This window comes from Mobula birostris, chromosome 2 (genome assembly GCF_030028105.1).
Source record: "Mobula birostris isolate sMobBir1 chromosome 2, sMobBir1.hap1, whole genome shotgun sequence".
In the NCBI taxonomy this organism is placed as follows: Eukaryota; Metazoa; Chordata; class Chondrichthyes; order Myliobatiformes; family Myliobatidae; genus Mobula; species Mobula birostris.
The window spans coordinates 132,885,441-132,909,480 of record NC_092371.1 but is presented as its reverse complement, the minus strand read 5'-3'; the positions used below and the strand labels follow the sequence as shown (position 1 = coordinate 132,909,480).

General features: G+C 42.7%; 1 protein-coding gene across 5 annotated transcripts in view; it reads right to left on the bottom strand.

Annotated features, from left to right (window-relative positions):
• Positions 1-24,040, bottom strand: part of LOC140191307 (cullin-9) — a 332,978-nt gene that overhangs the window by 221,205 nt on the left and 87,733 nt on the right. For all 5 annotated transcript variants that reach the window (XM_072248616.1, XM_072248607.1, XM_072248588.1 and 2 more), the window contains 3 exons: positions 9,084-9,274; positions 6,927-7,320; positions 2,447-2,847 (listed from right to left, as the gene is read on the bottom strand). In XM_072248616.1, coding sequence (XP_072104717.1) covers positions 2,447-2,847; positions 6,927-7,320; positions 9,084-9,274 — 986 coding nt within the window. The remainder of the gene's footprint in view (positions 1-2,446; positions 2,848-6,926; positions 7,321-9,083; positions 9,275-24,040) is intronic.

Below are 24,040 nucleotides of genomic sequence, written 5' to 3'. Positions count from 1 at the left end.
GTCCCCAACCACCAGGCCACAAAGCATGTGCTACCGGGCTGCGAGGAAACGATATGATTTGGCGATATGAGTCAGCTGCACCTTTCCTCATTCCTTGTCATGCCCACTGTTGAGCTTGAACGCACGCGAGGTCATCAGTCGGTCATTAACCTACAATTACTCGATGAGTGAAAAACAAATGTTGCTTGAGAGTTTTTTTGGAAGAAGTGGTAGGGGACATACAAGGCCTAACGATGATGATAAAGTACAGACAGCTGAGGCCAAGACTGCAAAAAAAACAAAAGCTTCCTTCAACAGAACATACGACGAGTCGTGCATAAAATGTGGCTTTATTGCGACCGGTGACTCGCACGTTCCAAGCCCCCTGTGTGTGATATGTGGAGACAAGCTGTCTAATGAGGCAATGAAGCCCTCAAAACTGCTTCAGCACCTTGAGTCCAAGCACCCTGCACTTAAAGACAAACCCGTTGAGTTTTTTGAGCAGAAAAAACGTGGGCAAGTGGGACAGAAGCAAGTGCTTATAAGTGACTTATCACTATATCCATGCGAGGAAAGTATGCGCTGTGTTCAATGTTAAATTCATTAGATAAACTCTTTTAGAAACGAAACTGAGTGTATTAGCCACTTATAAGTGACTTATCACCTATATTCCGGTCGTGATTAACATCCCCACATCTTCGTTGGCCGGTCCGCAAGAATATTGTCAATATTAAACCAGTCCGCGGTGCAAAAAAGGTTGGGGACCCCTGATTTAAACAATTGGAGAGACAGCGAATGTAGACAAAAGAACATAAATAACTTAATACAGGAGTTGCAAAATGCAGCAAGGAAAGACATGCTTGTCAGGTTAGGCTGCTCTCCACTCCCAGAAAGAAAAGAAAAAGGAAAATCAAATAAGCTGAAATAAAGTCAGATATAAGCAGAGAAATCAAGTTATTTTAAATTTTAGAAATCAGTATTGAGTCTAAAAGGCTGCAATATTGCAGATGGAAGGTGTGATCCCATGCCTCAAGCTTGCATTGTGCCTCATGCTAACAGTACAGAAGTCCACAGATCAAATTGGGAGTAAAATGGAAAATTAAAGTGGCAGGCAATGAGAAGCTCAAGATCCCCCTTGCAGACTGAATGCATAAAATGGTCATTTAATCCACACTGATTTCCCTGATGCACAGGAGACCATATTGTGAACATTGAATTCAGTACACTAGATTGGAAGAAGGGCAAGTGGATTGCTACTTCACCTGGAAAAACTGTTCAAGTCTCTGGGTTGTGGAAAGGGAAGAGATGAAAGGACAAGTGTTGTATTGCCTTAAGTTGTAAAAAAAAGTGTGGAAGGAAAGGGAATGTGGATGGAGGAAACAGAAAAATGCGCCAAAGAACTTCAAAGGGAACAATCCTTGTTGAATCTCTGAAATAAAAATAAAATAAATAAAACTGGTGGTGGTTGTCTGGTGGTGGATTCGCCTTAGAGGTGATGGAAATTGCAGAGAGTGGTCCGTTGAATGCAGCGGCTCAGAGAATGAAGGTGAGGACCCAGGGAAGTTCAGTCCTTGTTCTCTAACAAAGGAGGGAGGGTGAATGTGAATAAAAATGAATGAAATGCCTTCAAGGTCTTTGTTAACAACGGTAAGAAAGAGGCCACAGTTCAGGAAGACATTGCAGAGGTACATTTATATTTCATATTTCAGATTTATCTATTTTGTTTTCAAATACTAATATTAGAATATTTTGTTACATTTAGGCAGAACACCAAAAAAATCACAAATCCCTTGAAGTTATCTAAATCATACACTCCTATGGTTTTCCACATAAAAAATAATGACAACAAAAATAAGGATTATGGAGATAGAGCTGGAAAATGGCACCAAGGTAGAAGATCAGCAATAATCATAAAAAACAATGGAGCAGGTTTGAAAGCAAAACCTGGCCTGCTTCCATTCCTATTTTTCAGAACTCCTAACACTCTAACAAACCCATCCAGTGCCAATGCAATAGAAACATTAGTTAACCCAAAAGAGATTACTTAACAGCTTTTGATTGCAGTAAATCAACAGTGTACCAAATGAACAACATAAAGAATGCTCGTGATCTGTTGGTAGATTCCAAACAATTTAGAGTATGTCATTTCATAAGTACAAGTTTTACAGATTTAGAGAATTGAAAATTATTGGTGAAAGTACTTTGTACTTTGAATGCATATAATAAAGTCAGCTGTTTCATGGGTGGATTTTTAAATTTATGGAGGACAGACCGCTGATTCAAAGCAGCAACTCTGATGAAACTAGTATATAGGCTGAGAGAGAAAACCACTGCTTCGTTAGAAGGCCATGCTCATATTATATTTTAAATCAATCACCATTTTCCTAGATGAGGATTTGCAGGGGGTCAGTATCCTTCAAGAGAGGAAAGGGAAAATTTTTTTAAATGAATTAAGTGTTTAACTTACTGCCAGAGCAGCTTGCTGGATGAGTGGAGAATTCTTGTGTTCTTGCATGCAGGACAGAATACTCTTAATTCCCCCCTCTGTTGCAAACAATACTCTCCAGTCATATCGTTGCATCAGAATGTACAGTAGCTGCAAGCACGTGACGACCAAAGTTTTCTCCTTGGACAGATTGGTTAGTTCTTCCACCAGTAGCTTGATCAGCTTATCCCTTTGGTTTAGACTGGAATCCACTTTCAGAGGTAGCTTCTCTCGTGAACCATCCTCCTCCAACATCTTAGTGATGAACTTAAAACCTGCAACTTGCAAACTTATATCACAACTTGATTTCTTCATGATGTCCATAACATCCCCCATTTTCTCCAAATTTGTCTTACGTCCAGTCACTTTGGGGCAGTTGAACACTAATAAAACAAAAATGTTTTAGTTTGAAAACTCTCCATATTTCACTACCTGAATGATGAATCACAAAATTAACTAACAGCTTATCACTCCCTGCCATCCATTGTTGCAGGAGAAAGAATATTGAAGGCTAATAACTTGAAATAGGGATATAGATTGTGTTGATGTTGTCACAGGGAACCACAGACAACATAGAGAGAATAGAAACATAGAAAATAGGTGAGTAGGCCATTCGGCCCTTTGAGCCTGCACCGCCATTCAGTATGATCATGGCTGATCATCCAACTCAGAACCCTATACCTGCCTTCTCTCCATACCCCCTGATCCCTTCAGCCACAAGGGCCATATCTAACTCCCTCTTAAATATAGCCAATGAACTGGCCTCAACTGTTTCCTGTGGCAGAGAATTCCACAGATTCACCACTCTCTGTGTGAAGAAGGTCTTCCTCATCTCGGTCCTAAAAGGCTTCCCCTTTATCCTCAAACTGTGACCCCTCGTTCTGGACTTCCCCAACATCGGGAACAATCTTCCTGCATCTAGCCTGTCCAATCCCTTTAGCATGTTATACGTTTCAGTAAGATCCCCCCTCAATCTTCTAAATTCCAGCGAGTATTAGAAGATACTAGTTGATCCAGTCTTTCATCATATGAAAGTCCTGTCATCCCAGGAATCAATCTGGTGAACCTTCTTTGTACCCCCTCTATAGCAAGAATGTCTTTCCTCAGATTAGGGGACCAAAACTGCACACAATACTCTAGGTGTGGTCTCACCAAGGCCTTGTACAACTGCAGTAGTACCTCCCTGCTTCTGTACTCGAATCCTCTTGCTATAAATGCCAGCATACCATTCGCCTTTTTCACCGCCTGCTGTACCTGCATGCCCACTTACAATGACTGGTGTACAGTGACACCCAGGTCTCTTTGCACCTCCCCTTTTCCTAATCGGCCACCATTCAGATAATAATCTGTTTTCCTGTTTTTGCCACCAAAGTGGATAACCTCACATTCAGCCACATCAAATTGCATCTGCCATGAATTTGCCCACTCACCTAACCTATCCAAGTCACCCTGCATCCTCTTAGTATCCTCCTCACAGCTAACACTGCCGCCCAGCTTCGTGTCATCCGCAAACTTGGAGATGCTGCATTTAATTCCTTCGTCTAAGTCATTAATATATATTGTAAACATCTGGGGTCCCAGCACTGAGCCTTGCGGTACCCACTAGTCACTGCCTGCCATTCTGAAAAGGTCCCGTTTATTCCCACTCCTTGCTTCCTGTCTGCCAACCAATTCTCTATCCACATCAATACCATACCCCCAATACCGTGTGCTTTAAGTTTGCACACTAATCTCCTGTGTGGGACCTTGTCAAAAGCCTTTTGAAAATCCAAATATACCACATCCACTGGTTCTCCCCTATCCACTCTACTAGTTACATCCTCAAAAAATTCTATGAGATTCGTCAGGCATCATTTTCCTTTCACAAATCCATGCTGACTTTGTCCGATCATTTCACCGCTTTCCAAATGTGCTGTTATCACATCTTTGATAACTGACTCTAGCATTTTCCCCACCACCGATGTCAGGCTTACCAGTCTATAATTCCCCGGTCTCTCTCTCCCTCGTTTTTTAAAAAGTGGGGTTACATTAGCCACCCTCCAATCCTCAGGAACTAATCCAGAATCTAAAGAGTTTTGAAAAATTATCACTAATACATCCACTATTTCTTGGGCTACTTCCTTAAGCACTCTGGGATGCAGACCATCTGGCCCTGGGGATTTACCTGCCTTCAATCCCTTCAATTTACCTAACACCACTTCCCTACTAACATGTATTTCCCTCAGTTCCTCCATCTCACTAGACCCTCGATCCCCTACTATTTCCGGAAGATTATTTATGTCCTCCTTAGTGAAGACAGAACCAAAGTAGTTATTCAATTGGTCTGCCATGTCCTTGTTCCCCATGATCAATTCATCTGTTTCTGACTGTAAGGGACATACATTTGTCTTAACCAATCTTTTTCTTTTCACATATCGATAAAGCTTTTACAGTCAATTTTTATGTTCCCTGCCAGCTTTCTCTCATAATCTTTTTTCCCTTTCCTAATTAAGTCCTTTGTCCTCCTCTGCTGGACTCTGAATTTCTCCTACTCCTCAGGTGTGCCGCTTTTTCCGGCTAATTTGTATGTTTTTTCTTTGGAATTGATACTATCCCTAATTTTCCTTGTCAGCCACAGGTGCACTACCTTCCCTGGTTTATTCTTTTGCCAAACTGGGATGAACAACTGTTGTAGTTCATCCATGCAACCTTTAAATGCTTGCCATTGCATATCTACCGTCAACCCTTTAAGTATCATTTGCCAATCTATCTTAGCTAATTCACGTCTCATTCCTTCAAAGTTACCCTTCTTTAAGTTCAGAACCTTTGTTTCTGAATTAACTATATCACTCTCCATCTTAATGAAGAATTCCAGCATATTATGGTCACTCTTACCCAAGGGGCCTCACACGACAAGATTGCTAACTAACTCTTCCTCATTGCTCAATACCCAGTCCAGAATGGCCTGCTCCCTAGTTGGTTCCTCGACATGTTGCTTCAGAAAACTATCCCGCATACATTCCAGAAATCCTCTTCCTCAGCACCCTTATCAATTTAGTTCACCCAATCTATATGTAGATTGAAGTCACCCATTATAACTGCTGTTCCTTTATTGCACACATTTCTAATTTCCTGCTTAATGCCATCTCCAACCTCACTACTACTGTTAGGTGGCCTGTACACAACTCCCAGCAGCGTTTTCTGCCCCTTAGTGTTATGCAGCTCTACCCATATCGATTCCACATCCTCCTGGCTAATGTCCTTCCTTTCTATTGTGTTAATCTCCTCTCTAACTAGCAATGCCACCCCACCTCCTTTTCTTTCATGTCTATCCCTCCTGAATATTGAATCTCCCTGAATGTCCAGCTCCCATCCTTGGTCACCCTGGAGCCATGTCTCTGTGATCCCAACTATATCATATTCATTAATAACTATCTGCACATTCAATTCATCCACCTTGTTATGAATGCTCCTTGCATTGACACACAAAGCCTGCAGGCTTGCTTTTACAAAACTCTTAGCCCTTATACAATTATCTTGAAAAGTGGCCCTTTTTGATTTTTGCCCTGGATTTGCCAGCCTGCCACTTTTACTTTTCACCTTACTACTTTTTGCTTCTACCCTCATTTTACACCCCTCTGTCTCTCTGCACTTGTTCCCATCCCCCTGCCACATTAGTTTAAATCCTCCTGAACAACATTAGCAAACGCTTCCCCCTAGGACATTGGTTCCAGTCCAGCCCAGATGCAAACCGTCCTGTTTGTACTGGTCCCACCTCCTCCAGAACTGGTTCCAATGCCCCAGAAATTTGAATCCCTCTCCCTTGCACCATTTTTCAAGCCACGTATTCATCTGAAATATCCTCCTATTTCTACTCTGACTAGCACGTGGCACTGGTAGTTATCCAGAGATTATTACCTTTGTGGTCCTACTTTTTAGTTTATCTCCTAACTCCCTAAATTCACCTTGTAGGACCTCAATAAAGACAAGGAAAGTAGCAGTGACAACACCCAAGTTTCAGGAATTTAATTAATTATAGCATGTACCCAATGTAATAGGAAATTGGATTAGCTGTTAAGACCGGTTGATAATCATTTTATTCTGCAATCAAGAACTAACCTGTTAGTTAATTAAGTCTTCCTGTAACCACCATTCTCTTATCAAAATAGTTTTACTGGTAATCTCATCAACTGAGAATGTAAAAGCTGTACCTAACTCGTATTCCGATAGATCAGCTTTGACTGGTGTCCTGGTGCATACCAGTTTTTAATAAATTGCCTGCTGTCTTGAACACCAACTCAGTGTGGCTTTCAATTTGCTCCTATACCACCCGATTGAATCACAGTCAATAGTCTGTCACAATTTGTTGCTCAATTTTTCCAGAACCAAGACCACAATTCAGGCTAGTGGACTACGTCAGCCACTGCTGTGATTGAGAGAGAAAACGTGATGTTTACCCCCTATTTACAATGGATACACTTACCTTCGAGCTTCTCATCAAGATCATCTGGTAATTCCAATTCTTCCATTCTGCCCATCTCTGCCTGCTGCCCAGCACTGATTTTGCTTGAAGTGGGTGCAGTGTTTGTCAATTCTGGAGGTACTTCTTTCTTGGCTTTCTTTGACTGAGAAGCGGATAATGCAGACGATGAGCCCATGGCAGGTTGGGATCCATACTCGACACTTGTTAATGTACCAGAGAGCTGGTCCTGATCCAGCACTTTTCTCTTCAAATAATGTTTGGTATAAACGTGAGAGCTCTCCAGGTCATTACGATAGGGCGCTGGACAATATGGATTCAAAAAATGAAGCAGTTTCTGTGCTAGTTCCACAGGTACAGTCAATTGAATCAATACACTCTCATCCATTACTGAAATCTGTGAAGAAATTAAATGGGGTTGTCAAGATTATTAGCATTTGTTATTTTATATAGATATCTTTTTATGACAAGATTAATTATATTTCCTATCATTGTTCACCATCTCACCAACATTTTAACTATTTAGATTATTGTTTATTTCATTACTTTGAACTACATCTATAGTTAACCACTTAGCCAGAGAAAGCCATTCTGATAGTTTGCAACAACTAGTCTCAAGTGAATAATTTTCCTTTAAAAAGTGGATAGTGAGAAAGAGGGAAAGTCAGAGAGAACTTGACAATACACAAAAACCTCATTTCAGAACACATGTTGCTACCAATCTTTTACATTTAAAGAATGAGTGAAAACCGGATAAGACTTAGTGAAATATCCAGTAAAACAGACTGCAAAAACTCATTTACTAAAGAATCAGGGTCAGAAAATAATGGTGGAATTGAACGTAGACCAAAGGGGAGAAAATCAAAGCCATAAAATTAAGAGGATCGCCATAGCCTGAAAATCAAAATCTGCCAGTGAGAAAAAAAAATAGAAAATAGTGAAACATTTAGGTCATAATGTATTAAATCAATTATAAAATATTAAATAACATGAAATCAAATCCAGATTACTTCAAGTTAATTCAATAAAGACCAGAGGACCTATCAATGTGAAAATAAAATCACACTGACCATAAACACACCAAATAAGTTGTGACAACAAACAACTGCTATAACAGCAAAGGTTAGGCACAAGACACCCCAAAGATGATGAGTAATTTCAGATGAGTGCCCATATGTCCAACTTCTCATGCACCCAGAAATTTCATTTCCCCTCATCATAAAACAAAAACACTGCAAGACTAGGTCTGTCTGAGATTCATCTTTTGGGAGCAGAGATGCTTCAATAGTCAAATTAAACTTTTCACGTCATTTTAAAGATCAGGAGGAGGGGTACACTCTAGAACTGGGGTCCCCAACATTTTTTTGCACTGCGGATTGGCTTAATATTGACAATATTCTTGCGGTCTGGCCAACCGGGGTGGGTGTTCAAGTAGGGTTAAACTCACCTCAACATGTCTTTTACAGTTAGGGTTGCCAACTTTCTCACTCCCAAATAAGGGCCAAAAGTAGCAGTCAAATCGCGGGACACGTTACCCTGGGAAAAGACTACCATGAAGCTTTGCGCGGGCACCTGTGTGCACATGCGTGACGTGCGCATGTGATGCACGCATGCGTGTAGTGATTCCCCCCCCCACAAATCGGTTTTGCCTTCATCTTCCCGACTGTACTGTACATACATTATTTCTACTTTATATAGGCTGTGTATTTATATCATTCCTGGTTTTACTATATGTTAGAATTATTTTAGGTTTTATGTGTTATTTGGTATGATTTGGTAGGGTTTTTTTGGGTCTGGGAACGCTCAATAATTTTTCCCATATAAATTAATGGTAATTGCTTCTTCGCTTCACGCCATTTCGGTACGAAAGCTTTCATAGGCATGCTCTACCTTAGCGGGGGAAATACGGGACAAACCAATTTAGCCCGATATACGGGATGTCCCGGCAAATACGGGACAGTTGGCAATCCTATGTTCAAGTTCAACAGTGCGTGACAGGGAATGAGGAAAGGTGCAGCTGACTCATATCGTTTCCTCATGGCCTGGTAACACATGCTTTGCGGCCCGGTACCAGTCCGCGGCCTGGTGGTTGGGGACGGCTGCTCGAGAAGAATTAATATATAGTTTAACCCCATGAGTACAATCTACTCGCTCACTAACCTGATCTTCTAGACTCTGTCTGATGATTTCGACAGCCTCCTGTTGCTGTTTTGGCTCCAACTTCTTGATGAAGAAAAGTACTTCCCACCATTCTGAGCGTCTGAGGATTGAGGAATCTTCAGGAATGCTCTCCGACAGATAAGGAAGAGAGTATAAGCCACCAGGTGGCTTATGGAAAAATGTCTGAGCAACTAAAATACAAACATGTCATGTAATATGCTGTCATCGTAGAAGAAAATTAATCACATTTCAATAGAAAAATAATAATTCACTTTTTCAAAAAATCCTTGGGGATGTGCCAGATTTTTTTAAGATCATGTTCTTTGTTCTAGCATAAACTAAATTATTTGCAATGCTTCAGTCAAAACTGTTCACTACACAAAAAGTTCACGCACTGAGGAATCCACAAAAAGTGAAACTGCTAGATAGGTAGAACTATGTTAAGCAAAGTTCAAGAATAATTTATAAGAAAATTCAATGAAACACCAGTTTAAACATTAAAACCACAACCAAATTTTGAATCAAGTGAAAAAATAAAGTACTCTTTCTTTTAGGATGTGCCCTTAATCTTCCAGACATCTACAGGGGTTTCACAACCAATAATTACGGTCAGTTAGGCAGGCAAACGTAGTAATTAATTATAATACAGTAATGTATTACATATATATATTTGGTTTTCACAGGTTCCTAAAAGTTTAATGGAGGCAGATTTGCCCCACTTTAAGACCACAAAACTTTTCTCGACTTTCAGAACGTCAAATCTGAAAGCCAGACAATTACATGAAGCACCATGTACTCTTCTCTAATTGATATAGATTTACAGGCATTAAGGTATTGCTCAACATCTAACATTTCAAAAGTCATACTGCAACTTCACAGCATGGTTTAAATAACTATCTAAAGGTACACAGACAATCCAATACTGCTTCAATGGTGTTTGGTACGATAATGCCAGTATAGGCCATTGCACACAGAAGTAATGTTAAACAGAACTACAGCAAGACACACAAAAGGTTGGAGGGTTTCACCTATCACCTTATGTTTCTCTCTCCCCTCCCATATCTTTTAAAACTACTCATCTTTTTCACCTCCAGTCCTGCCAAAGGGTTTCAGCCTGAAACGTCGACTGTACTTTTTCCATAGATGCTGCCTGGCCTGCTGAGTTCCTGCAGCATTTTGTGTGTTACTTGGATTTCCAGCATCTGCAGATTCTCTGTTTTTAAAATAGGATTTGCTTATACATATCCTAATTAGCACCAAGTTCACAAGGTAGAATGAAAACAGATGGCTAGGAATATTCTTGGCCGAAGTCAGCTAAGGCACAGATAGAAATTTCAGCCAGAGACACAAGCCAGAGCTGATGTGCTTTGTGATAAAAGCAGAAAAAGGTGGTTTTGAAATAGCATAAATCAAAATTTCAAATCTTCATTAAGTCTCAGGCCAATAACAAGTCAGTTGTGAATAATCAGGTTTGACTTTAGGCTATAGCCAGGATGAGTGACAGGATTTGGGGTAAGACTAAAAATAATCATTTCAATCCTCCAATATTAATTTAGAGGAAATTTCTAAGTATCCAGTATACATATCAACAAAAATAGAAAACAGAGTTGGTGGAGGGAATGAAAAGAGTTTAAGTAAAGCTGTGCGTTCTCCTGCACATGGAAATGGATGCTTTGTTTTTGAATAATGCCAAGAGGCAGCATCTAATTGCTAAATAACAGAGAGTCAAGGATAGATCCTTGGATGACACAGAAGATAGTAGTATAAGAAAAGAAGCAATTATCAGGGACTCTTTGACTGCTAGTGTCCATTTCTAATCAATTTTGGCCAGCTCCTCTCTCATACCTCTGTAATTCCTTTTACTCCACTGTAATACTGATACATCTAACCATCTTTTCCTTCTTAATCTGCAGAGTGAATTCGATCATAGTGTGATCTAAAGTTCTTTTACCTTAAGCCCCCTAATCAAATCTGATTCATTATACAACACCCCATCCAGAATTGTCTTTCCCCAAGTAGGCTCAACCACAAGCTGCTCTAAAAAGTCATCTCATATGCATTCTACAAATTCCCTTTCTTGGGATCCAGATCAACCCTGATGAACCAATGTGCCTGCATATTGAAATCCCCCGTGATTATCATTATCCTTAGTATGTGTCCTTTCTATTTCGTGTTGTAATTGAAGTTCCATGTCTTGGCTACTGTTCAGAGGCCTGCATATAATTCACATCAGGGTCTTTTTACTCTTGCACTTTGTTAACTCTAACCACAAGGATTCTATGCCTTCCAATCCTATGTCACCTCTAAGAATTTGATTTCAATTTTTTACCAACAGAGCCACCCCGCTCCCTCTGCCTACCTGCCTGTCCTTTCAATATAATGTGTATCTTTGGATTTAAGCTCTCAGCTGTAATCACCTTTCAGCCACAACCCAGTGACGCCCATAATGTCAAATCTGCAAATCTCTAACTGCACTACAAGATCGTCCACTTTATTCCATACAAAGTGCTCAGGTTTTCTCAAACAACATGTAGATAAGCCTACAAGAGGAGAGGCAGTACTTGATCTGGTATTGGGAAATGAACCTGGTCAGGTCTCAGATCTCTCAGTGGGAGAGCCTTTTGGAGGTAGTGATCACAACTCTATCTCCTTTACCACAGCACTGGATAGGGACAGGAGCAGACAATTTGGGAAAACATTGAATTGGGGTAGGGGGAAATATGATGCTATTAGGCAGGAACTTGGGATCATAAATTGGGAGCAGATGTTCTGAGGGCAATGCACGGCAGAATGTTGCAAATTTTCAGGGAACATTTGCATGGCGTTCTGCATAGGTATGTTCCATTGAGGCAGGGAAAGGAAGGTTGGGTAAAAGAACCATGGCGTACAAAGGATGTCGAAGATCTAGTTAAGAAGAAAAGAAAAGCTTACAAAAGGTTCAAGAAACTAGGTACTGTTAGAGCTCGAGAAAATTACAGGGTTGCCAGGAAGAAGCTTAAGATTGAAATAAGGAGAGCTGGAACGGGCCATGAGTAGACCTTGGCGAGCAGGATTACGGAAAACCCCAAGGCATTCTACAAGTATGTGAAGAGCAAAGAGGATGAGCCATGTGAGAATAGGTTCGATCAGGTGTGACAGTGGAAACGTGTACATGGAGTTGGAGGAGGTAGCTAAGGTACTTAATGAATACCTTGCTTCAGTTTTCACCAGGGAAAAGGACCCTGGTAATTGTGAGGATGACTTACAGCAGACTGAAACACTTAAGCACAGAGACATTAAGAAAGAGAATGTGCTGGAGCTTTTGAAAAGCATGAAGTTAGATAAGTTGACAGGACCAGACAAGATATACCCCAGGCTACTGTGGGAAACGAGAGAGGAGATTGCTGGGCCTCTGGCAATGATCTTTACATTATTAATAGGGACGGGAGAATTAGAGAGTTGCAAATGTTGCTCCCTTGTTCAACAAAGGGGGTAGAGATACCCAGAAAATTTATAGAACAATGAGCCTTACTTCAGTGGTTGGCAAATTGTTGAAGAAGATCCTGAGAGGCAGGATTTATGGCATTTGAAGAGACACTATTTGATTCAGGATAGTCAGCATGGCTTTATCAAGGGCAAGTCTTACCTTACGCGCCTGATTGAATTCTTTGAGGATGTAACAAAACACATTGATGAAGGTAGAGCAGTGGATTTAATGTGTATGAGTTTCAGTAAGGCATTTGATAAGGTTCCCCATGCAAGACTTATTCAGAAAGTAAGCAGGCATGGGATCCAAGGAGACATTGCTTTGTGGATCCAGAAATGACTTGCACAGAGAAGGCAAAGGGTGGTTGTAGGTGGTTCATATACTGCATGGAGGTCAGTGACCAATGGTGTTCCACAGAGATTTTTATAAATGATCCGGATGAAGTAGATGGGTGGGTAAGTAAGTTTGCTGATGACACAAAGGTGAAGGGTGTTGTGGATGGTCTGGAGGAGTGTCAGAGATTACAGGGAGACATTGATAGGTTGCAGAACTGGGCTGAGAAGTGACAGATGGAGTTCAACACAGATAAGTGCGAAGTGGCTCATTTTGGTTCAAATTTGAAGGCAGAATATAATAATAATGGTAAGACACTTGGCAGGGTGAAGGATCATAGAGATCTTGGGGTCCATGTCCATAGGACACTCAAAAGCTGCTGTGCAGGTTGACAGTGTTGTTAAGAAGGCATATGGTTTGTTGGCATTCATGAACCGTGGGATTGGGTTCAAGAGCCGTGAGGTAATGTTACATTTACATAAGACCTTGAATAGACCCCACATGGAGTGGTGTGTTCAGTTCTAGTCACCTCACTACAGGAAAGATGTGGATACTACAGAGAGAGTGCAGAAGAGGTTTACAAGGATGTTGCCTGGATTGGAGACCGTGCCTTATGAGAATAGGTTGAGTGATACTTGGCCTTTTCTCCTTAGAGCGACACAGGATGAGAGGTGACCTGACAGAGGTGTATAAGATAAGGGACATTGATTGTGCAGATAGCCAGAGGCTTTTTCCCAGGGCCGAAATAGCTAACACGAGGAGACATAATTTTAAGGTGCTTGGAAGTAGGTACAGCGGGGATGTCAGGGGTAATTTTTTCCACACAGAATGTTGGGCGCATGGAATGCACTGCCGGCGATGGTGGTGGAGGTGGATACAACAGGGTCTTTTAAGAGATTCTTAGATAGGTAAATGGAGCTTAGAAAACTAGAGGGCTATGCAGTAGGGAAATTCTAGGCAGTTTCTAGAGTACAACATTGTGGTCGAAGGGCGACATGGTTGGCACCACATTGTGGGCCGAAGGGCCTGTAATGTGCTGTAGGTTTCTATGTTCTATATACTGCATGCATTTAAAATGTAACACCTTCAGTCCTGTATTTGATTTTACCCCCATGTTACATTTCAACTCCTCACACTAACTACAATTTTGCCCTAATATCTGCCTGTCCTTCTTCACAATCTAACTACATATCAATTTGTATACCAAATGCCCCATCCTCAGCCTTATCACTCTGGTTTCTAACTCACTACCAAATAAGTTTAAACCCTCCCCATCAGCTCTAGCAAATCTGTCCAGAAGGATATTGGTCCCCCTCAGGTTGAGGTGTAACCTGTCATTTTTGTACAGGTCATAGTTTTGTCAGAAGAGATTCTAATGATCCAGAAATCTGAAACCCTGCCCCATGCACATGTTCTTCATTCAGTCAATCATCTGTAGTATCATCCTATTGAAACCTGATTCGCATGTGATACTGGGAGTAACCTAGATTACTACTTTGGAGGTCCTGCTCTTCAGCCTCTTCCCCGATTCCCTGTACCCACTACACGTAGCCTCTTCTCCCTTCCTACCAATGTCATTGGTGCCAATGTACATCCTCTCCCTTGAGAATCTTCTGCAGCTGCTCTGAGACATCTTGGACCCTAGCATCTGAGAGAAAACACACAAGCTTGGCATTTCTTTCACGACCACAGGTTCTCCTGTCCGTGCCCCTAACTATTGAGTCTTTTCACTATCACTCTGCCTGACCTTACCCTTCCCTGCTGAGCCTCAGTCTGGCCACAGTACCACTGGCATGGCTGCTGCATGTTGATATTAAGGGAGAGGAGGAGTTGGAGTTGTTAAAATACATTACGATGGATAAGGACCTGGGGCCAGATGGAATATTCCCCAGGCTGCTCCACGAGACGAGGGAAGAGATTGCTGAGCCTCTGGCTAGGATCTTTATGTCCTCGTTGTCCACGGGAATGGTACCGGAGGATTGGAGGGAGGCCAATGTTGTCCCCTTGTTCAAAAAAGGTAGTAGGGATAGTCCGGGTAATTATAGACCAGTGAGCCTTACGTCTGTGGTGGGAAAGCTGTTGGAAAAGATTCTTAGAGATAGGATCTATAGGCATTTAGAGAATCACGTTCTGATCAGGGACAGTCAGCACGGCTTTGTGAAGGGCAGATCGTGTCTAACAAGCCTGACAGAGTTCTTTGAGGAGGTGACCAGGCATATAGATGAGGGTAGTGCAGTGGATGTGATCTATATGCCTGGTCATTTGGCAAGGCATTTGACAAGGTTCCACACGGTAGGCTTATTCAGAAAGTTAGAAGACATGGGATCCAGGGAAGTTTGGCCAGGTGGATTCAGAATTGGCTTGCCTGCCGAAGGCAGAGGGTTGTGGTGGAAGGAGTACATTCAGATTGGAGGGTTGTGACTAGTGGTGTCCCACAAGGATCAGTTCTGGGACCTCTACTTTTCATGATTTTTATTAACGACCTGGATGTGGGGGTAGAAGGGTGGGTTGGCAAGTTTGCAGACGACACAAAGGTTGGTGGTGTTGTGGATAGTGCAGAGGATTGTCAAAGATTGCAGAGAGACATTGATAGGATGCAGAAGTGGGCTGAGAAGTGGCAGATGGAGTTCAACCGGGAGAAGTGTGAGGTGGTACACTTTGGAAGGACAAATTCCAAGGCAGAGTACAAAGTAAATGGCAGGATACTTGGTAGTGTGGAGGAGCAGAGGGATCTCAGGGTACATGTCCACAGATCCCTGAAAGTTGCCTCACAGGTGGATAGGGTAGTTAAGAAAGCTCATGGGGTGTTAGCTTTCCTAAGTCGAGGGATAGAGTTTAAGAGTCGCGATGTAATGATGCAGCTCTATAAAACTCTGGTTAGGCCACACTTGGAGTACTGGGTCCAGTTCTGGTCACCTCACTATAGGAAGGATGTGGAAGCATTGGAAAGGGTACAGAGGAGATTTACCAGGATGCTGCCTGGTTTAGAAAGTATGCATTATGATCAAAGATTAAGGGAGCTAGGGCTTTACTCTTTGGAGAGAAGGAGGATGAGAGGAGACATGATAGAGATGTACAAGATAATAAGAGGAATAGATAGAGTGGATAGCCAGCGCCTCTTCCCCAGGGCACCACTGCCCAATACAAGAGGACATGGCTTTAAGGTAAGGGGTGGGAAGTTCAAGGGGGATATTAGAGGAAGTTTTTTTACTCAGAGAGTGGTTGGTGCGTGGAATGCACTGCCTGAGTCACTGGTGGAGGTAGATACGCTAGTGAAGTTTAAGAGACTACTAGACAGGTATATGGAGGAATTTAAGGTGGGGGCTTATAGGGGAGGCAGGGTTTGAGGGTCGGCACAACATTATGGGCCGAAGGGCCTGTACTGTGCTGTACTGTACTATTCCATGTTCTATAGAGCATCCCTCACCCCACCAGTATCAAAAGGGGTATACTTGTTGCTGAGGGGAAGAGCTACAGGGGAACTCTGCACTGACTGCTTTCTCCCTTACTTCTCTTGTGGTCACCCATCTACTACCTGAAGCCTGCACTTCGGGTGTGACCACCTCAGTAAAAGTCTCATCTATGAAGTTTTCAGCCACCCAGATGGTCCTGAGTACATAGAAGCTCCAGCTCCTTGACCCTGTTGGTCAAGAGCTGCTCTCGGATGCACTTATCGGGTACGCTGAAATCCTTAATCTCACAGGAGGAGCATTACACTTTTTATACCTCTCACTTCCCAAGCTTAAGTTCAAGCCTGCGACTGACTGTTCTCGCCTAAAGCTGTTGAGCCAAAGCCTGACCACTTTAACACCGTACACTCTGCTTACACCCCTGTTCTTTTTGTTGGTACTTCCAAATGCTGAAGAGATTGTTATGATTACAGCTCACCAAAAGGTTCTGAAAGGCCACAGCTCTTTTTAAATCTGATCTGTGAAGTCCACAAGGAACAGTCTCCAACTCAATCCATGATCTCCCATTGTGCAGACAAGTTCTGAGAACACGGACTGGAACATGTTCCCGGAGGTGACTACTTACAACCATCATACTAACATCGATGAATATGCAAGATCTGTGACTGGCTACATAGAGAAGTGCACTGAGGACATCATCGTTATAAAACAAAAGCCATGGCTGACAGCAGAGGTCCAGGTACAGCTGAGAGATCAGGATGCTGCCTTCAAATTGGGGGATAAGACCGCTCTCAGGTCAGTAAGAGCTGTGCTTTTCCAATACCATCAGGAAGGCAAAGTGGGATTATACACAGAGAATATACAGCCATTTCTGTGACACCAGATATGAGGTATGGAAGAGAATTCAGTCCATAACAGACTACGAGACTGGAGTAGCACAGTAGTGTAGTAGTTAGCACAATGTTTTACAGTACCAATCACCTGGGTTCAATTACTGCCACTGCCTGTAAGAAGTTTGTACATTCCTCCTATGACTGCGTGGGTTTCTCCCACAGTCCAAAGACGTACCAGTTGGTAGGTTAATTGATCATTGTAAATTGTCCCAGGATTTGGCTCAGATTAAACTGGGGGACTGCTGGGCAATGTGGCTCGAAAGGCCAGAAGGGCCCTATTCCATGCTGTAACTCAACAAATAAAGTACATCGTGTGTGGTAACAACAGTGACACTTCTCCACTTCTCTTCCTGATAGGCCGAATGTCTTTTACACTCAGTTTGATGCATGTAATTAAGTGCCAACGAGAAAGAACTGCCTTCTCCACTCCACCTCCCCCACCCCATCTGGCCGCAGCTGATCCGAGGAAGACCCAAGCCAAGGTCAACCCATGTAAAGCTGTAGGGCCTGATAACTAAGGTTCTAACAGACATCTTCAACTTCTCTCTGGAACAGTCCACTGTCTCCTCAGACTTCAAGGTGGCCACCTTTGTCCTCGTGCCCAAGAGGGGAACAGTACCCTGCCTCAATGTCTACCCAGTGGCAATGACCTCAACGACAATGGAGTGCCTTAAGCAGCTGGTTATAGATTCCATTAAAACCCACCTTCTTGCTACATTGGACCCTTTCCAATCACAAACAAGAGAAAATCTGCAAATGCTGAAAATCCAAGCCACACATACAAAATACTGGAGGAACTCAGCAGGCCAGCAAAAACCAAGGAAAAGAGTAGTCGACTTCTAGTAGTAAACTTCTTCACACAGAGAGTGGTGAATCTGTGGAATTCTCTGCCACAGGAAACAGTTGAGGCCAGTTCATTGGCTATATTTAAGAGGGAGTTAGATATGGCCCTTGTGGCTAGGGGGGTCAGAGGGTATGGAGGGAAGGCTGGTGCAGGGTTCTGAGTTGGATGATCAGCCATGATCATAATAAGTGGCGGTGCAGGCTCGAAGGGCCGAATGGCCTACTCCTGCACCTATTTTCTATGTTTTCTATGACATTTCATGCCGACATCCTTCATCAGAACTGGAGAAAAAAAAAGATGAGGAGTCATAGTATTGGTTACACGTTTTGCATGCGTCCCAGCTACACCCGACTTTTTGTCAGCTACGTGGAACAGTCTATGTTCCAAGCCTATATTGGTACCACTTCTCAACTTTTCATATGTTACATCAACAACTGCATTGCTGCTGCTTCCTGCACCTATGTGGAGTTCATCAACTTTGCATCCAACTTCCACCCTGCAATCAAATTTAACTGCTCCATTTCATTCACCTCCTTCCCCTTTCTCGATCTCTCTCTATCTCGGGAGATAGCTTATCTACTGATGTCTATTATAAACCTACTGGCTCTCACAGCTACCTCGACTATACCTCTTCCCTCCCCTCCTCTCCCACACAGTTAACTGTAAAAATGCCATCCACTTCTCTCAGTTCCTCTTTCTCCACTGCATCTGCTCTCAGGATGAAGCTTTTTATTCCAAAACTCAAGAGATGTCCTCCTTCTTCAAAGAAGGAAGCTTCTCTTCCTCCACCATCAATGCTGCCGTCATCTCTTCCATTTCGCACATGTTAGCCCTCAACCCATACTCCTGCCAACCCACCAGGGGTAGGGTTCCTCGCTCTCACCTATCACCCTGCCAGAATCTGCGTCCAGCACATAATTCTCCAGAACTTCTGCCATCTCCAATGGGATCCCACCCACCAAGCACATCTATCCACCCTTCCCCCGCCCCCCCCACTTTCTGCTTTCCACTGGGATCGCTCCCTATGTGACTCCCGTGTCTATTTAACTCTCCCCCGCTGATCTCACTCCTGGCACTTAGCCTTGTAAGCAGAACAAGTGCCACACCTGCCCCTACACCTCCTCCCTCACTACCATTCAGGGCCCCAAACAGTCCTCCCGGGTGAGGCAACACTTCACCTGTGAGTCTGTTGGAGTCATCTACTGTATCCGGTGCTCCCCGTGTGGACTCCTGTATGTCAGAAAGACCCGACGTAGGTTGGGAGACTGCTTTATTGAGCACCTACACTCCATCCACCAGTAAAAGCAGAATCTCCCAGTGGCTGTACATTTTAATTCCACTTCCCATTCCCATACCAACATATCAGTCCATGGCCTCCTCTACTGTCACAATGAGGCCACACTCAGCTTGGATGAGAAACACCTTATATTCCATATGGGTAGCCTCCTATCTGATGGCATGAACATCAATTTCTCAAACTTCCCCAGCAATGCCCCCCTCCCCCCACCAATCCCCTCTCTCACCTTACCTCCTCACCTGCCCATCACCTCCGGTGCTCCTCTTCTTTCTTCCATGGCCTTCTGTCCTCTCCTATCAGATTCCCCCTTCTCCAGCCCTGTACCTCTTTCCCCAATCAACTTCCCACCTCTTTTCTTCACCCTGCCCCCTCCCAGTTTCATTTATCACCTTGTGATTCTTCCTCCCCTCCCCTTACTTTGACTCAACCTTTTTCTCCAGTCCTGATGAAGGGTCTCAGCCCAAAACATCGACAGTACGCTTTTCCATAGTTGCTGCCTGGCTGTTGAGTTCCTCCAGCATTTTGTCTGTGTTGCTTGAACCCTTTCTAGTTCACTTATTGCTCAAATCGGTCCACTGATGATGCCATAGTCTCTAAATTCCACTCTGAACTATCCCACCTAGAAAATGGTACCTCATATCCCAGGATGCTGTCTATTGACTTCAGCTTCGCATTTAATACGATCATCCCTAAGAAGCTGATCTCCCTGGGTGCCAACACATCTCTCTGTTACTGGATTCTGGGCTCTTGACAGAAAGGCTACATGTGCGGGCAGTGGGAAAATCATCCTTCTCATACATCTTGATATTGTCACTCGAAACTCAGTGTCACACAACCTTGCCACTTAGATCTGGCCCACGTCTTCATTAACCAAGTCCAAAAATTGCCTTTATTGGATCTTGCTCTTCATTACACAAATTAGATCATTTGTCGGGGGCATGGCCAGGTTTAGTTGGGGTGTGGTCCAGGTTAGTTGGTGTGTATGGGCACCTGGGGCAATAGGATTCAGGTTAAGGGTGGTATTGGGGGATGTATATGTGGGGCTGGGGGAGATAGGATTATGGAGTTTAGAGTCAGGAGGTATGTGGGGCTGTGGCAGATAGGGTTGCAAAGCCACTTGAATCTGGCCCATTGCTTTCATTAACCTAGTCCAACACCACTTGGCTTAATTAACCAGTTGTGCACTGGGACACATCAGTAATATAACCTGGGGTTTTCAGGTATTTCGGGTCTTTAATCACCAGACACCCTCGCTGAGGCAACCCCACTGTACAGTCAGTCTGTTTTAGCAGAAACATTACTTGAGCCATCACACTGAGCACTGATGCTCCCTAGGGATGCATGCTCGGTCCCTCAACAGCTTTTTGGTCACTTCCTGAGTGAGGCTCAACCCCACCTCATTTTAACCTATTTTTACAGGAACACCATCGATTGTCTTGACCAGCTACATCAACACCAGATAAAAGGAATTGCAAGGCGCCTGATCACAAGTCTCAACGAAGGTTTGCAAGAACTGTTCAGAGGATCAATGTGGTCTCAGTTCCACTCATTAGAGACATTTATCGTACACAGGAACCTTAGCATTGTCAATGATCCCTTCCATCTGTCCAGCAATTTATTTGACCCCTGACCGTCAGGCAGAAGGTACTGTAGTTTTAAGATAAGAACTATATGGATGACAAACAGCTTCTTCCCCAAGCCGTAAGACTACTGACCTCCCTGCCACCATGTGAAAATCTCATCATATGGTTTCATGACATATGAATGGCCAGTAGTGTTTTTTTTTTAATTTGATTTGTACGTAACACCCTGGTAAAGGTTTCACTGTTAACGTAATGGTCTTTCTTCAGAAGCATTATGATTAGAGATAATGGGGGCTTTGGAATGTGAACCATCCATTCAGGCGAGCGGGTTTTTTTTGTGTGTGTCTGACACCGGTGTGAGCTGGAGTCTTTGTTTGGGGGGAGAGGAGGGGAGAGGACAGGACACTGGAGAGAACCGGTCATAGGATTTGACCCATGGGTGACTGTGATTCGATGGAACAAGCAAAGGTCTACTGAGGATCGGTGAATATGACTTTAATTGAGCTCCAACTTGTGCACATTTGACTGTTTAATTATAATGGCCCTTTTTTTGTTCTTTTTGTTACTAACCCTTTAGTTAACATTCATAAATATTATTCCTTTAACCATATGCAGTATGTTGTCTTATTGCTCAGCGCCGAGTTGTAACAGGGTAACAAATTACACAGAATTCACACAAACAAGAATTTGGGGTGGGAGAGCCGTCCCAATCTCACGGATTCGGCATGAGCGCAGTGTGTATTCCCTAGACCAGGGGTAGGCAACCTACGGCCCGCGAGCCAGATCCGGCCCATGAAGGTATTTTGACCGGCCCATGAAGGTATTTTGACCAGCCCGTGAACAAATATTGAGAAACTATGCTTATCTGGCCCGCAAGCGATTTTTCTTTATTCTGAGTATTTCACGCAACCACACTGATGGACATGCATGGCGTCTTGTTACACTGGCCCCAGGTTCCGTTTTGTTCCAAACCAAACACTGGCATATACGAATGACGGGAAGGCAGACTACTTTATTAATATGTATGAGATACTCTTCGTGCACGCGCAGGTTTTCAGATGGGATCATTCAAATTTGTAAACAGAAACAGTGTCACTGTGTTTTAACAAGAAATCACGCTAAATATCCAGATATTTACATGTGCTACAATACTTGTTGAATAACTCGCGTTTCGAAATAAAATCAAAGAAAAAAATTCCAATGGCAATGAATGCAAAACGCAGGGAGGTAGACACTGAGTGCCGAAAAAGCAGTGAAAATGAAGGAAGTACCCGTGCCAGCTACGAAGTCTCAAAACATATTACAGAAAAGATGAAGCCTTTTACAAATGGAGAGTTTGTCAAAGAATGTTTACTGGCAGTGGTGGATATTGTTTGTCCTGAAAAGAAATCTTTATTTGCATCTATCAGCCTGTCAGCAAGAATGACCACACGGCGAATTGAAAGAAATGTCAGCAGATGTCAAACATTGTTTAAGGGATGCCTGCAATGAATTGCATTTTTTTTTCCAATTGTGCTTGATGAGAGTGCAGACTTGAGAGACACTGCTCAACTTGCAGTGTTTGTGCAAGGAGTGACCTCAACTTTTCAAATTTTTGAAGAGTTTATTCAATTAATTCCTATGAAGGACACGGTTACTGGAGCAGACATTTTCGAAGCTTTGCTGAAAATGATGTCAGAAATGAAACTTAATGTGTCGAAGCTAATTGACATCACAACTGATGGGGCACCAGCAATGGTGGGACAGAAAATCTAAACTGAGTTCTTTGATTACTAATTGGCATCCTTGGTTAAGCACAAATGATTTTCTAACATGAGTTATTCATTAATTTGAGACAAATCATAACTAGATGTATTTAAATGGATAATTCCCCTATTCTAAGTTTTTTATGGCATTTATCTAGCCCACCGTCTGCTCACTAATACGCGATCTGACCCACAGAGGCAAAAAGGTTGCCGACCCCTGCCCTAGACATACGTAGCCCAGGGAAATCAGGGTTTCATGTACAAGCACTTTTTTATTTGTGGGCAATATTACTTTGTGTTGTATGTGAGTTATATGCACTGTGCTGTGCATCTTGGTCCAGAGGAACGTCATTTCATTTAGTGCTATACATGTGTAGTTAACCGAACTTGAACTTGAGTGTTGTGTACGGACGACAATGAAAACAAAGACAGTCCTGTGGTTAAACATATCAAAGGCTGCAAGCTGGACAAAGAAGGGTGTAAATGCCAGGAATGGCAATGTACGGAAAGAAATTAAGGAGAATAATCAAGGGAGGAGATAGCAGATCTTGTATACAAGATTATTTTGTTCATTTCATTAAACCCTCAGCAAACTTATGTGAGGAAGTAGCACAACTTCAGTTAATGCTGCTATGCTGTAATCTTTGAAAGATACAGCAACAGCTTTCAATTATTTTAATGGCACCAATACATACATTCACAACTTACAAACGTTGGTACAATGAATGTTCATTTTAATAAATATATGGGATTCAGTCATACTTGGATACTGAACGACATTGAATGTTACAGCATGGTAAAAAGGTTGTGAATTATAAATAATATATGCAATGGAAAGGGTGAGCAATTCAAGTTCCTGGGTGTCAACATCACTGAAGATCTATCTTGAACCCAACACATTGAGGCAACTATAAAAACACACCAGCTGCTATATTTCATTAGGAGTTTCAAGAGATTTGGTGTGGCACTGAGGATACTAACAAATTTCTACAGATGTACAGTGGTGAGCAATCTGGTTGCATCAACATCTGGCATGGAGGGGTGATTGCACAGGATTGAAAAAGAATGCAGAAGGTTGCACACTCAGCTGGCTCCATCATGGGCACTAAACTTCTAAACATAGAGGACATCTTCAATAGGCAATGTCTCAAAAGGAAAACATCCATCATTAAGGAACCCCGCACCCAGGACATGCTCTCGTATTACTACCATCAGAAAGCTGGTGAAGACACACAATACTTCAGGAAGAGTTTCTTCCCTTCTGCCATCAGATTTCTGAACAATGAACCAGCCCACGGACACTTCCTCAGTATTTTTGCACTACTTATTTATTTTTTTTAATTGGTTTCTTTTTACAATTTGTGGCATTTTTGTGTTGCACTGTTT